At 35.7% G+C, this 12,023-nt stretch overlaps 3 protein-coding genes across 4 annotated transcripts; 2 read left to right on the forward strand and 1 right to left on the reverse strand.

The window, feature by feature from the left end:
* Positions 1 to 1,814: 1,814 nt before the first annotated feature.
* On the reverse strand, positions 1,815 to 3,570 carry LOC129244797 (ribonuclease H1-like). Its single transcript, XM_054882643.1, has 4 exons — positions 3,130 to 3,570; positions 2,823 to 3,064; positions 2,494 to 2,764; positions 1,815 to 2,432 (listed from the first exon to the last, which is right to left on the reverse strand). The coding sequence occupies exons 1-4, from the start codon at positions 3,481 to 3,483 to the stop codon at positions 2,283 to 2,285; spliced, it is 1,017 nt and encodes a 338-aa protein (XP_054738618.1). The 5' UTR covers positions 3,484 to 3,570; the 3' UTR covers positions 1,815 to 2,282.
* Positions 3,571 to 4,851: 1,281 nt separating this feature from the next.
* Positions 4,852 to 6,210, forward strand: LOC129244799 (ribonuclease H1). Of its 2 annotated transcripts, none has more exons than XM_054882646.1 (5): positions 4,852 to 5,049; positions 5,103 to 5,286; positions 5,373 to 5,656; positions 5,711 to 5,981; positions 6,060 to 6,210. In XM_054882646.1, exons 1-5 carry the CDS (start codon positions 4,946 to 4,948, stop codon positions 6,168 to 6,170), a joined length of 954 nt encoding a protein of 317 aa, XP_054738621.1. In that variant the 5' UTR covers positions 4,852 to 4,945; the 3' UTR covers positions 6,171 to 6,210. The 2 variants fall into 2 exon arrangements, with proteins under 2 accessions (XP_054738621.1, XP_054738622.1); XM_054882647.1 differs by having other exon boundaries at positions 5,711 to 5,904.
* A 1,617-nt stretch (positions 6,211 to 7,827) lies between these two features.
* Positions 7,828 to 9,057, forward strand: LOC129244785 (uncharacterized). Its single transcript, XM_054882628.1, has 4 exons — positions 7,828 to 8,095; positions 8,152 to 8,284; positions 8,340 to 8,491; positions 8,554 to 9,057. The coding sequence occupies exons 1-4, from the start codon at positions 7,974 to 7,976 to the stop codon at positions 8,972 to 8,974; spliced, it is 828 nt and encodes a 275-aa protein (XP_054738603.1). The 5' UTR covers positions 7,828 to 7,973; the 3' UTR covers positions 8,975 to 9,057.
* The last annotated feature ends 2,966 nt before the right edge of the window (positions 9,058 to 12,023 follow it).

Here is a 12,023-nt window from a genome sequence, read left to right on the forward strand (position 1 = left end):
TTAACAAAGGACACGCATCACTCTACTTGCAGATATGTATATTAATGTGTGCATGTGATTATATGTTTATTTTTAAAAGATTTATAATGACGGAGAATTCAAATTTTATTGCTGAGAAAATTTCTTTATATCTTTATACATAAGTATCTTTAGAAGTAAGTTAAAAGAAAAATTATTATTTGTTTTTGTACGATAAGTAATTTGTAAAATAATGAATTTGGTTTTCAATTTTTATTTTAAAGTTCATTTTATTTTCTGTCATAATTAATAGTAATGTACAATAATATAATAAAATAATATCACTGCTTCGATAAAGAAAAAACTTTTCATTTAAAAATACTGCTACATATGTATAAAAATCCTTTTTTTCCGTGCGCTGCTATGAATTATACTGCAGACAATCTCACTATTTGGGACGACGACGCGGTGTTTGCGGTGTTTTCCTCATTTGACAGATTTCACACGTCACACCGCTTAGCCGAAGTTGAATATACGATTGCTTTCAAATCTAACACCCGAGTATACGAGATATTCATACACTCAACAATCGCGGTAATAGCGGTATTGATCAGCACACACACCGTCATGGAAATGAATGCTTCAGCTCAAATCACTTGCCGTTTGAGTATGAGTAGTGAGTTGAAACAGAGTATTGAAGCGGTGTGTAAGCAGTAGCATTACACCGCTGCAGTTCTCTGATATCCACCTTGTCGTTGTGCTTCGTCGGGTTCGACAGGGACCTTACGGTGGACCAGAGCTTGCTCACACCAGAGGTGAAGTTACAGGACTTCAGATGCTCTACCCATTTGGTCCGCTTATGTTGGGTGACCAGTTGCCGGATCTCCAAATTGAGATCCTTTATACGAGAATCCCCGGGATCGGCCTGGCGTAGGCGGTCACGCTCGTTTGCCATAACGGCTGCTTCGGCTGGGAAATTGGGACGTAATTCCCGGATCCGTTCAGCAGGTATGAAGCGAGCCGCGGCGGCTGTAATCGCGTTGCGGAATGCGCGTTCGCCTGCGCGCACATCGGTGGGAGTGGGTAGGGCTGCGAAGATGTTCTCAATAAATTCCGCGAATCTGGTCCAATTAGCTTTGTTGAAGTCGATGTATGACCGGTGATCCGCGGAAACAAAGTCGGCAGGTCTCTCGATCGAGATGATAATGGGCAAGTGGTCTGATGCAAGCGATAGCATAGGTCGCCAGGTTATGCTATTTATCAGTCCAAGGTGCTGTTCTTACGATTTGGTTGTTTGAAGTTACCAAATTTTTTTTTCCGTTTGTTTCTTTAAAACCTGATAGAAAATTTGACATTTAAACTTATAAATTGCAAAAACAAAGTGCATGTAAATGTCGTTGCTCTAGTGTCTGCACCATGCGTGAATTCTCATTAATAAACTAATCACGAGCGATTGACTGTGGGGACATGGATAAACGGGACCTGTGTTGTTGTTGTTGTAGCAGCATAAACATTCCTTCCACATATATGGGGAATGCTGCTAAGGTGACAGTCCTTGGCCGAATATAAATTCGGGTCGTTCTGGTAACGTAGAACCGACTGTCGCGGGAACGTTTGTAATTAAAAGCTTTTTTTAATTCTGTTTACTTTTTTCAATAAACAAATAAGTGTTCTCCACAACCAGAAAATAATTCTTTCTGTTTTTATGTTGCGTAGGTAAACACAGTATTTCATACTTTGAACAAAATCTTCTGTTTTTTATACGTTACACGTTACTGATATGTTAGCTGCTATTAACAACTAATTATTTTCATTCTTCCTGTGACTTGCGAGTATGTTAAAAATTGAAACACAAATTGTCGGAAAGTTTGCATTTGTATACTTAAAATAAAGAATATGTATTCACTTCAGGGGCACAAGCACCACCGATTCGGTTTTTGTTGCCTATGAAAGTTTTCAGGTCGGAGTTCCCACATAAATCAATTTTAAAAACAACGGCTATTTATCTAGATTAAATAATTTACAATATGTAGACCAAGTGTTTTTGTAAAGAAATATCGAAAATAAAGTTTCATACATTGTACATTGGTACTAATATAATAAATGAGTACTTTCTGAACTTCTAAAAAATGCATTATTATTAAAGCTTATACTTAATTTTTTTTTTGATAATTCATGAACAATGAGGAAGTCGATATAATTACAAGAAATCACAAATAATGAAAAATACTTCAAATACCATGGCATTTCAAAAATGCGATTGAGTACTCTATTGTTGCACTGCTATAAACGGATACAAGTATTAGACGAATGTTTGACATTATTCAATAATAGTCGAAGTAGTCAGATTCATCCAATGAAAAACTATCATCCTTACACGGATGATTGATAAGATAATCCTCTGTTCCAATTCGTGCCAGGTTTTTTACATCACGCATATATTTCGAGGCACCCGATTCCTTACGCGCATCAGACTAAAAGAAATAATACGAGTATTAATATACATGTTTGAAGGTACGGAATCTACAATTATACCCATTTTATGTCAATTGAATTGTCATTGAGGAGAGCATCCAGCTTTTCAAATTGTTTCCGGTTTTGTACCACTTTACCATTCTTGTTTCGCCAGCCATTTCGTTTCCAATTATTCATCCAAGAAGCCACAGCATTCAGCAAGAACTCCGAGCTAGTGTGCAAGCATAGTTTCGGTATTGCAACTCTTTGGGCGATCTCAATTGCTGCAATTGCTGCTTCAATGTCTCCAACATTCCGAGTCATGCGACCTGATGCGGCTTCAGCTACATTACTAAAAATAAAATAATTTAATGCTTTTCTTTCACTTACCATAAATTTTGTGATTTTACAGAGTATGATTTTTCCCAAAGTATATACCATAGCCAGCCATACAATTCCAATGGCCAACATTTTCGCTATTTCCACCAACGTACACATCTACATATCCATCTTTATCTACAGTATATACGTAACTTCCAATTTTAAGCGTTTTTATATTTCCACTGGGGTCCTGTTTAATTTTTCCCCCCCCTGTCATAATTGGCTTCGAATCAACATCTGGATATTCCTTTAATGCACCAAGTGCTTCTAGCTTCAAAGTAGTTTAATAAAAAAAAGTATATAAATTGTTAACAGATTAAAATAATGTTTACACACCAACTCCTTATCACCCTCAGCATCCTCAAACCACATACTATCATCCATGGGCTCTTCTTTTATATTTTTTGTAACAGTAGTTTGTAGAGGAATATAATCGGGTTCCTCTTGTTTGATATTCATTACTAAACCAGTTGGCTTAATACTACCCTGCGCCCATCCTTTATTTGAAGTCTCCTCAAGATTCTGATGCAAAATGAGCGATTCGTGTTTTAATAAATAATCCGTGGCTTCCGAAAGGGATGGAAATTTCTTGTAAATTGCGCCGCTAAATTTTTTCACTTGCTGCTCACATTCTGCCCAAGTGGTAAACACACCTGCTCGCCGACCTTTTGCTACAGCGTAGAAAGGCATTTACAGAAATTTTATTATTATAAATTTTAATATTCAAATTTCACTGCACCCGCTAAGTATTGCGTTTTTCCTTATTTATGTTCGCTGTAAGTAAGACGAATTTATGTCATCATACATCAAGGCGAATAGCATACAGAAGGTGACGCCTTCCAAAAACCGTTAAATTGTGTGTGATGATTTTAACAACCCGCGACGTCATACACCATTATAATACAAAACAAACAAAAGAAAGAAGAGGCACTTGTAAATATTCGGTAAATGGCTTGTTAATATTGTGATTTGACGATTAAAATTAAGCAAACTAATGAAAATAAAGTGCCGCGTGTATAAGTGTAAAAAACTCCAAACGCAGTATATTTGTGTTTTTATGCGCATGACGCTGTGACAAAAAAGTGTGTGTGTGTGGTAATTTCCTTTGAACATATATGGAGGCAGAAAATCGATGCAAGGTGTATCCACACAAGCTGAGCTCCCTAATATATATACTCTTGATTCTAACTACCTGCAAAGACAAATACATGTAAATGTTGCCGCTGCTCGAGCCACGTAACCTCGTACTAAGCCATTCATTGAATGTTTACAAACAAGTAATTCCCCTTTCTTTTAGTTATTTGTTTTATTTTATTTCAAGCGATGCCGTCAAAATAACATTGCAGTTTTTAGAAGGTACCCCCTTTAGTTTCTGTACCCAATTTATGCTTTGAAGATATATATATTTCTCAAATTTGAACAAATAAAATTCACCTGCAATCCGTTTGAAAAGTGATAAGCACACTCAATACAAATGTCTAACATTTTCATTTCCCATTATGTATAACAAATTTTAGTATAAGGTGGAGCAAAATTAATAATCAATTTTCATTTTGAATAATAAAAAGGTGATGCAAATCTAAGAATAATAGAGAAGAAGATTGCGCCTTCGGAATTCTCCATTTCGTAAGAGTACACCAATAAACAAGCAAAAGGAAGGGGAATTACTTGTTTGTGAAGAAGAAGAGTAGGTGAAAGCAATGGAAACAATTTAAACCAAGAAATTATACGTACATACTTATACCTTTTAGCCACGGCGTCTTCCAATAAAAAAAACTGCATTTGGAGGCTTTATATGAATTTGTTGTTCAACACGCGGCACTTCGTTTGCATTTTGATCATACATATGGCAATATTATCAATCCATTCACTGAATTTCCACGAACATGTAATTTCTCCTACTTTTGTTTGTTTTGTTCGTTTGTTTTATATTGCGAAGGGAGCAGACGTCAAAATCGCGAAAAAGTGCTTTTTAATGCCACGTTAGATACTCAATTCGCCTTGGAACAGACCTATTGTATAGCAACCCTGTTAATAAACAATAACCAGCGGCTCTCTAATAACCAGCTGATTTCTCAATTCTAAACTCTATATCAAACAGGGAAAAACTAAAACCTTCATATTAGAAATATTGAAAGATTTCAATTGTTAGATGCTATATTTAAGAAGTGCTTTTCGAAATTCAAGTATTAAAGGCTTATGCATGTCCTTTTACGCTGTGGCCCGTGGCCATAATGTTGGCATATACGACAGCTGGTATGCGACTCTCACTTTGGAAGTGAATAAAATTAACTTATCTTATGTTTCAGGACTAAGTGCGAAGAACAAGTTAAAGGGTTTAAAGGTGCTAAATATAAGAAATTCAAATCAAGTCGTGAAGCCGAAGCGTTTCTTCAAAAGATGACTGGTCTTGCCATGACGGAAAAACCAGTTTCAACTCCAAAAGACTTTTGGCCTGAAGAGGAAAGGGACTCAGTGGGAGATTTAGAGCTGGTATGCATCCTATATTCGCTTTATAAATTAATATCACATTGGGTCGATATCATTAAGTGTATACTCTTGCATACAAACTTTCGTAGCTTGCCGCTGCAGCTGCTGTTGAACTGCCGAGTTGCAGTGATATACCCGTACGGAATAAAAGAAAAGGAAACGCCGATGGAGAGATTAAACCAAAACAAAAAAAATATCCTGTTCATGTCTCAAACGTCTGGAAACCTGTGGGATTCAAAACAATAAATAATCTTCCGTTCGAAATTGATTCCGAGGACTATGTCATTGTCTATACTGATGGTTCATGTATAAATAATGGACGGCCGGATGCCTGTGCGGGTTTGGGGGTATACTTTGGAGAAAATCACTCGCTGTATGTTTGAAAAAATATTTATGTGTCCTACATGAAATATTTAAAACCTTTTAGAAATGAATCACGACCAGTTACTGGTCGAGTTACCAACAACGTGGGTGAAATTCAAGCGGCCATTCACGCTATTAAAACAGCAAAAGCATTTGGCATCGAAAAACTGTGTGTTAGTACAGATTCACAGTTCCTTATAAATTCAATAACGATATGGATTAAAGTATGGAAGCAAAATGACTGGTGTTTGAAAAACGGTAAGCCGTTAAAAAACACTATAGATTTTAAGGAGTTGTATGAATTACTTGCTGGCGAAAGTATACAGGTGAAATGGGTAAGCGAGAACTGGCATATTTACAAATATGCACAAGTTGGTATTTAAATTTAAAGTATTGATTTGTTTTTCTTCTAGAACTATGTTAAAGGTCACCACTGCATTATTGGAAACCAAATGGCGGATAAGTTAGCAAGGGAAGGCTCTGACATGTATAGACGTTTGAATAATCTTAAGCGTACTAAATAAATACTTACTTGTTTGAGACCAATTAAACTGAAAAAGTTTACATATTTTGTCCATCTGTATAATATACAAATATTTTGCAAAATAGGTGTTCGAAAGAAGAAAAAAAAAATTGGTAGTATGCATATCAATCAAATATATAGGCTCATATTTCGTTCATCAGTTAAGTTTCATTGCTTCCTAAGAGCAAATCGATGTGGGAAGTTTTAGAAAAATCATTTAAATTTTTAGAAGTTACACCATTACTAGAATTAGAAGAAGTAACATTTTTAATGTTTCTCTACCGTTGTTGCACCACCGTAAAAAAAATCGCATGCTGTTTTATTGGAAATGACGATATGGACTTATATTCCGTTCAGGTTGTGTATACCGGTTTTTATGACCAATTCCCAAATTAGCTTTGCTGTTGTGGGTTTGTTTGATGGTCCCTAAACCAGTATAGGTAATACGGGCATTGGGCTTGAATTTAGAACAATGTATATTTTGGAATTTCTGGCAAACTATAATGTTTTTTTTAATGAAACTTGGTGGAGATGTTAGTGAGGTGTTAAGGAACACTTTTTGTAACTTTAAATTATTCGGGAAATAATAATTTTTTAATTATTTACATTCAAAATGCCCTCGGGAACTTCACTATAATTTGCCACATTACACTCTATATTTTTTAACATTTCACTAAAATTCACCAAATATACACTCCCACGCGTGTTTGTACCGATTTTTATGCTAATATTCTAATTATATCTATTAAAATTAAATGCAAATTCATTTGCCTATGCAATCACATTCCAATTTTAAGCGCGAACAAGAAGAAGATTGCAATACAGTATGGTGTTGCCGGATGCCTGCAAATGAAAACAAAAATTAAGTACTTGAGTTTAGTGTTAATGATGGGAATGGGGGTTATTGTGCCTGCTTACTACATACACGCATATGACGTTTTAATTTTGGGTTCAATGGTTTTAACACGGAAAGGAGTTTTACGCAAAAATACTGTGGATTGCGTAGCCGGAGTTGGACTGATGAGGGTTATTTCTTTGAAGTGCGGCCGAAGGCCGCCCACGCGAAAAGGAGTTCTACGCAAAAATACGGTGGATTGCGTAGCCGGAGTTGGACTGATGAGGGTTATTTTTTTGAAGCGCGGCCGAAGGCCGCCTACGCGATAAAGAGTTCCACGCAAAAATACTGTGTTAATTAATTTAATTTAATTTTAATTACTTTATTATTTTTTGTGATATGCTTAATATCATTGTTTTTAAGTTTAAATGAGTTGTATGTTTTTATTTTCAAATTTATTTCTCAACTTTAAATTACAGAAAAAAATACTGCAGTTTTACAAAGAACCTTCCACTGAACATCCCTGCGTGCGAACTTCGTTTTCATTTCAGGTGTATGGCAACACCAACTTTTCGCTAAATTATAGAACTTTAACATTAAATTACTTAAAAACTATAAGCCTCCGGCAGGTTCTGTTTTCAGTTTTAAGATGGGGATACACCCCTCTATCACCCCCTTTTTACCGTTTTTTCCAAAGCGATAGGCATTATACTAAATTTTAGCCTTATTCTTCAAAACAAAGAAATTTGTCTTATATGTTTTAATGTGTAATTTAATTTTTAATCGAAAATAATCGAAATTTCACTATCGTTAACTTTCTGCAACAGCTGTTTCAAGAAACTCAGCTGTGCAACGCCTGTCGGATTTTTGGTTTGTTTTGCCGGTTAGCAAAATTGCATACTTGCAAGTATTTTTCTTCAAATCCGTAAATTTGTGTAAACATATACATACGTATTTGCAAAACAAATAATGATTACTTCCGCGATATATTTTGTATCATTGTTGCTTGTGTTACCCAAAACACACAGCTGCAGCCAATCGCCGCCGAAACCCATTGTTGGCATGCAGTTAAGTGATTCTGGGATGCATCGGTATGTATAAATAAACTAAATAAATTATTTTCACATTCACATGCGCCTGTTTACAGCGAACTTTTCTACTCGGTGCAATTTGCCAATACGCTAACCAATAAAAAATGTGAGTACGTGCTGGATCAACTGCTACCCGCCGGTGTCTACATTAATGTTGATCAATTGGATGATCTAAAGCGTTTACAGAAAGTAAATATAAAATGTGCACTCTTTTAACACTCCGTTCAAACATTTTATTTTCCAGTTAAATGCAATCTATCCGCCATTCATAGATATTGAATCGCCAACGGAGAAGTCAAAGTCGTTTACTGTTTTACTAAAAGGTATTCCGCACCCAACGGACCGTATTAAATTGCCTTTACATTATCGTTACCACGCGCCCAGCAAAAACCACAAGTAAGAATATGCAACTTCTTTGTTTCTTCTATTAAAATAGTTGTATATATAATATTTCTTAGTAAGTTCGCTACTGTTGAGATACCCATTCCGAAATTATATATAAAATGCGATACGAATGACGGCGCTTCTATTGATGAATTACTGGAGACAGCATCTAAATACCAATTTTGCCTTAACAAAGGTAGCATTAAGTTCGTAACGCAACTAAGCGAAAATGAGAGCAGTTCGGTTCCCACGACTAACCTTGAAGTCTACGAAAATTGTGGTTGGTATTTAATTGACGTACATTACCAACTTAAATCGGATTTGCGTGCTGACGTACCTATAGGAAATGAAAAGGCGTTTTCACCGGTGTTATATGTCACAATCGTCATAAGTTGGGTTATATCTTTATGGACAGTGTTCCGCACACATTCCATTCCTCGACGCATTAATTATAAATTAGAAGAGCAGCGAATATTGCAAAATAAAATCAAGTAATCTTTTATTAATATTTATGAACATACAATAAGTGTACAACTATCATTTTGTTCTAAATATTCCTTTTTCTTTATTTAAAAGAGCAATAACACAGGCCTGCGAAATTTAACTTTTTTCAGTTTCTAGAATGGCTGTACTTGTTTCTTGTAGTTTTTTATGCGCTGAAAACGAATCTGACCTTCAAAATGCTCCATCACGTCAGGATTTTTGGTAAATGAAGCCTAAAAGGTCAAAAAATGGCCATTTTAGCCATTTTTGATAATTTTTTTTTTGGGATAGAAAATTTTTTTTTTCAATTTTCGACGAAAAGGTCGCATAGTACAACTCTTTAGCTTTAAAACCCATTTTTTTAAATTATTGTACCATTTTTAAAAAAAAGTTATGACATTTTGAAATTAACAGTTTCAGTTACGCCATCCTGACGTGATGGAGCATTTTGAAGGTCAGATTCGTTTTCAGCGCATAAAAAACTACAAGAAACAAGTACAGCCATTCTAGAAACTCACCCTTGCAGGACTGTGTAATTATAAGTAATCATTCCACTTAAACTAAAATATAATTTTCCGCTTAAAATGCTAGAATTAAAAAAAAAAAAACCAAAAACTCGATCTCAATAAAGTATAAATATCCTCGCTGAACTGCAATATGAAGCAAGAATTAAATTTATTATTTGTGTATTGTATGTTTGAATTGCTTATTATACAAATTAAAAACTGCCACTCATGACACTACTACATAATTTCTTAAGGGGTTACATGGGTTTCGTCGGGTAAAAAAAGGCTTATTTTCAATATTTTTTTTCTATGTAAAAAATTATTTATTTAATTCAAACTTTTTTCTGTCTTATAGATTAGGTTAGGTTAGGTTAAATGGCTGCCCTAGCTAAAGGGCTCACTTGGACAAATGTTAGGAAATTCGTCCGTTGTGGTGCCATACATGGGAGAGGAGGAAGGAGATGGAAGGAATAAGGAGCCTTGGGATTAGATACGATGATGACCATACATTTTTACGACGGCGCCGACAGGGGCTGATTTGCGTTCGTAGTTAGCCGTAACAAGCTACTAATGAACTTCGCCAAATTTATGATATCTACACCGGCTATACCCGCAGGCGTAGCGAAAAAGTGAGAGCCCAGATTTCTAAGTCCTTGCCAGACGAGAGCAGGGCAGCTGAGAAGAAGGTGTTGAGATGATGCCACCTCGTCCTCCAGACAGTTTCTGCAGAACGGACTTGAGGCAATCCCAAGTCTTACGGCGTGAACACCTAACGGACAATGTCCGGTAAGGATGCCCACCAAATTTGAGAGGTGGGACTTTGTTAGCCTTAGGAGTTCCCTTGAGCGTCCCCGATCTACCCGTGGCCAGAAGGATCTCGCGACCTTGCACGTTTGCGCACTAGCCCAGCGCTCGCTGAGTTGACTCGAGGCCCATCTTTCCAGGAGCAGACCACAGGTTCTCAGGGGAACCCCAATTCTCTCATTTCACGATGAAACCGTCTCCAAAGTTCCCTGTCTAGCCAGCTCATCAGCCCAGCAGTTTCCCTCTATGCCACTGTGCCCGGGAACCAAGTATAGATACATATTTAAAGAATAATTTCTGAAATTTTCAAAAAAAAAAAAATTAAAACTCCTCCATTGTGACGTCATTTCCGGTGACCCCTCGAAAAAAAGGTGCGTCTGCGTTGTCAGCATAACTCCTGACAGGCTCATCAGAAATGAAAAAACAAAAATAAGTGTTTTAGTTAAGACCATAAACTCGTGCTTGAACGAAGGAAAGAAAAAAAAGTAAAAATTGGAATTTTGGCAGATATTTTTGCAAAAAAATGAAAATTTCGGTAAAATTTGCTTGACATTTTGTTTTTTTTTTAAATAGGTGTAATTGAAAAAAAAAAAAACAAAATCCTTCGTTCAAGCACGAGTATATTGTATTTCGAACACCTGTGTAAAATTTCATCAAGATCGGTTGAATAGTTTTCGAGAACATTTGACAACCGACTTTGAAAACACAGTTCCGAGAAAAACGCGCTTAAAGTTTGAGTAACAATAAAAGTGGCTTGGAGCGCACACATTGCAAAGGCTGTATCCCCGAATTTATTATACGGATCGACTTGAGAATTTAAGATAATATTCCTGAGATGTTGTAGAAATTAATAAGCAAAAAAAAAAAAATAAATCGATTTTTTGAACCAACAAAACCCATACAACTCCTTAAACTGCAAAACAAGGACAACGCGTGTACACACACCCATTCTCAAAACTTGTTTAATATAAATCTTTTTTAAAAACCTTATTTAAAATATAAATTTTGCTTTTTATTATTTTTTTATAGAAAACATAAACTGTACAATTTTTTAATTCACACCTTACTCTGTGATTTATGTTATGGTCAGATATTTTCCGTTTAATATTTGCGCCACAAAGTTCGATTGGACTTAAATCTGGAGAGTTCCTCGGCAACCCGTTCGTTTTATTCCAAAGGTCTGAGAGTACTTGTTGCATCTATAAGTAAAATCGAAAATATTATAATTTTTAACCACATACTTAAAAATATATTGATACTTTATTGGAAAAGCTATCTTACCGAAATTTGCGCGATGTCGTTTTGAATGAAATTACGGTACTGCTCTTTTATAACAGGCACGATTGAACCTGTTACAATATCGCCATATTTTAGGGCATTCATATTGCCATTAGCGAAAGGCAAAAGATCCTGTATATGATAAGAAAACATACCTAGATCATTTGACCATGAGGATGCTTAATAGATCTTGTGAAAAATGAGTACTTAAATATTTTTCCTTGAACTCGTGGAACGTACTGGAAATTGTCGGCGCAGTGCAAATTAAATTTATGTTACACTCTTTTAATTATAATCTAATTTCGATGTAATCTTGCCCACTTCAAATGTTTGATCGCATTTTCTTCGTGAGTGGAGGTTTTTTTGCTGATCGTTTGCCACAAAAGATGTACTCTTGAAACCGTCTTCGTACAATTCGTGTACTAAAGGACAGCATTTTTAAAGCGATATTTCACACGCATTCTGTGAATGAC

The sequence above is a fragment of the Anastrepha obliqua genome, chromosome 4 (assembly GCF_027943255.1).
Source record: "Anastrepha obliqua isolate idAnaObli1 chromosome 4, idAnaObli1_1.0, whole genome shotgun sequence".
NCBI classification, from domain to species: domain Eukaryota; kingdom Metazoa; phylum Arthropoda; class Insecta; order Diptera; family Tephritidae; genus Anastrepha; species Anastrepha obliqua.

What these genes read in the sequence shown, in the direction of transcription:
- LOC129244797 (XM_054882643.1), bottom strand. Translation starts at nt 3,483, where the DNA reads ATGCCTTTCTACGCTGTAGCAAAAGGTCGGCGAGCAGGTGTGTTTACC. An exon ending in TTTGGGAAAAATCATACTCT is followed by an intron (nt 2,765 to 2,822) that starts GTAAAATCACAA and finishes TTTTATTTTTAG; the next exon opens with TAATGTAGCTGAAGCCGCAT. An exon ending in ATTCAATTGACATAAAATGG is followed by an intron (nt 2,433 to 2,493) that starts GTATAATTGTAG and finishes TATTTCTTTTAG; the next exon opens with TCTGATGCGCGTAAGGAATC.
- LOC129244799 (XM_054882646.1), top strand. Translation starts at nt 4,946, where the DNA reads ATGCTATATTTAAGAAGTGCTTTTCGAAATTCAAGTATTAAAGGCTTA. An exon ending in TTTGGAGAAAATCACTCGCT is followed by an intron (nt 5,657 to 5,710) that starts GTATGTTTGAAA and finishes AAAACCTTTTAG; the next exon opens with AAATGAATCACGACCAGTTA. An exon ending in AAAGTATACAGGTGAAATGG is followed by an intron (nt 5,982 to 6,059) that starts GTAAGCGAGAAC and finishes TTTTTCTTCTAG; the next exon opens with AACTATGTTAAAGGTCACCA.
- LOC129244785 (XM_054882628.1), top strand. Translation starts at nt 7,974, where the DNA reads ATGATTACTTCCGCGATATATTTTGTATCATTGTTGCTTGTGTTACCC. An exon ending in AGTGATTCTGGGATGCATCG is followed by an intron (nt 8,096 to 8,151) that starts GTATGTATAAAT and finishes GCCTGTTTACAG; the next exon opens with CGAACTTTTCTACTCGGTGC. An exon ending in ATCTAAAGCGTTTACAGAAA is followed by an intron (nt 8,285 to 8,339) that starts GTAAATATAAAA and finishes TTTATTTTCCAG; the next exon opens with TTAAATGCAATCTATCCGCC.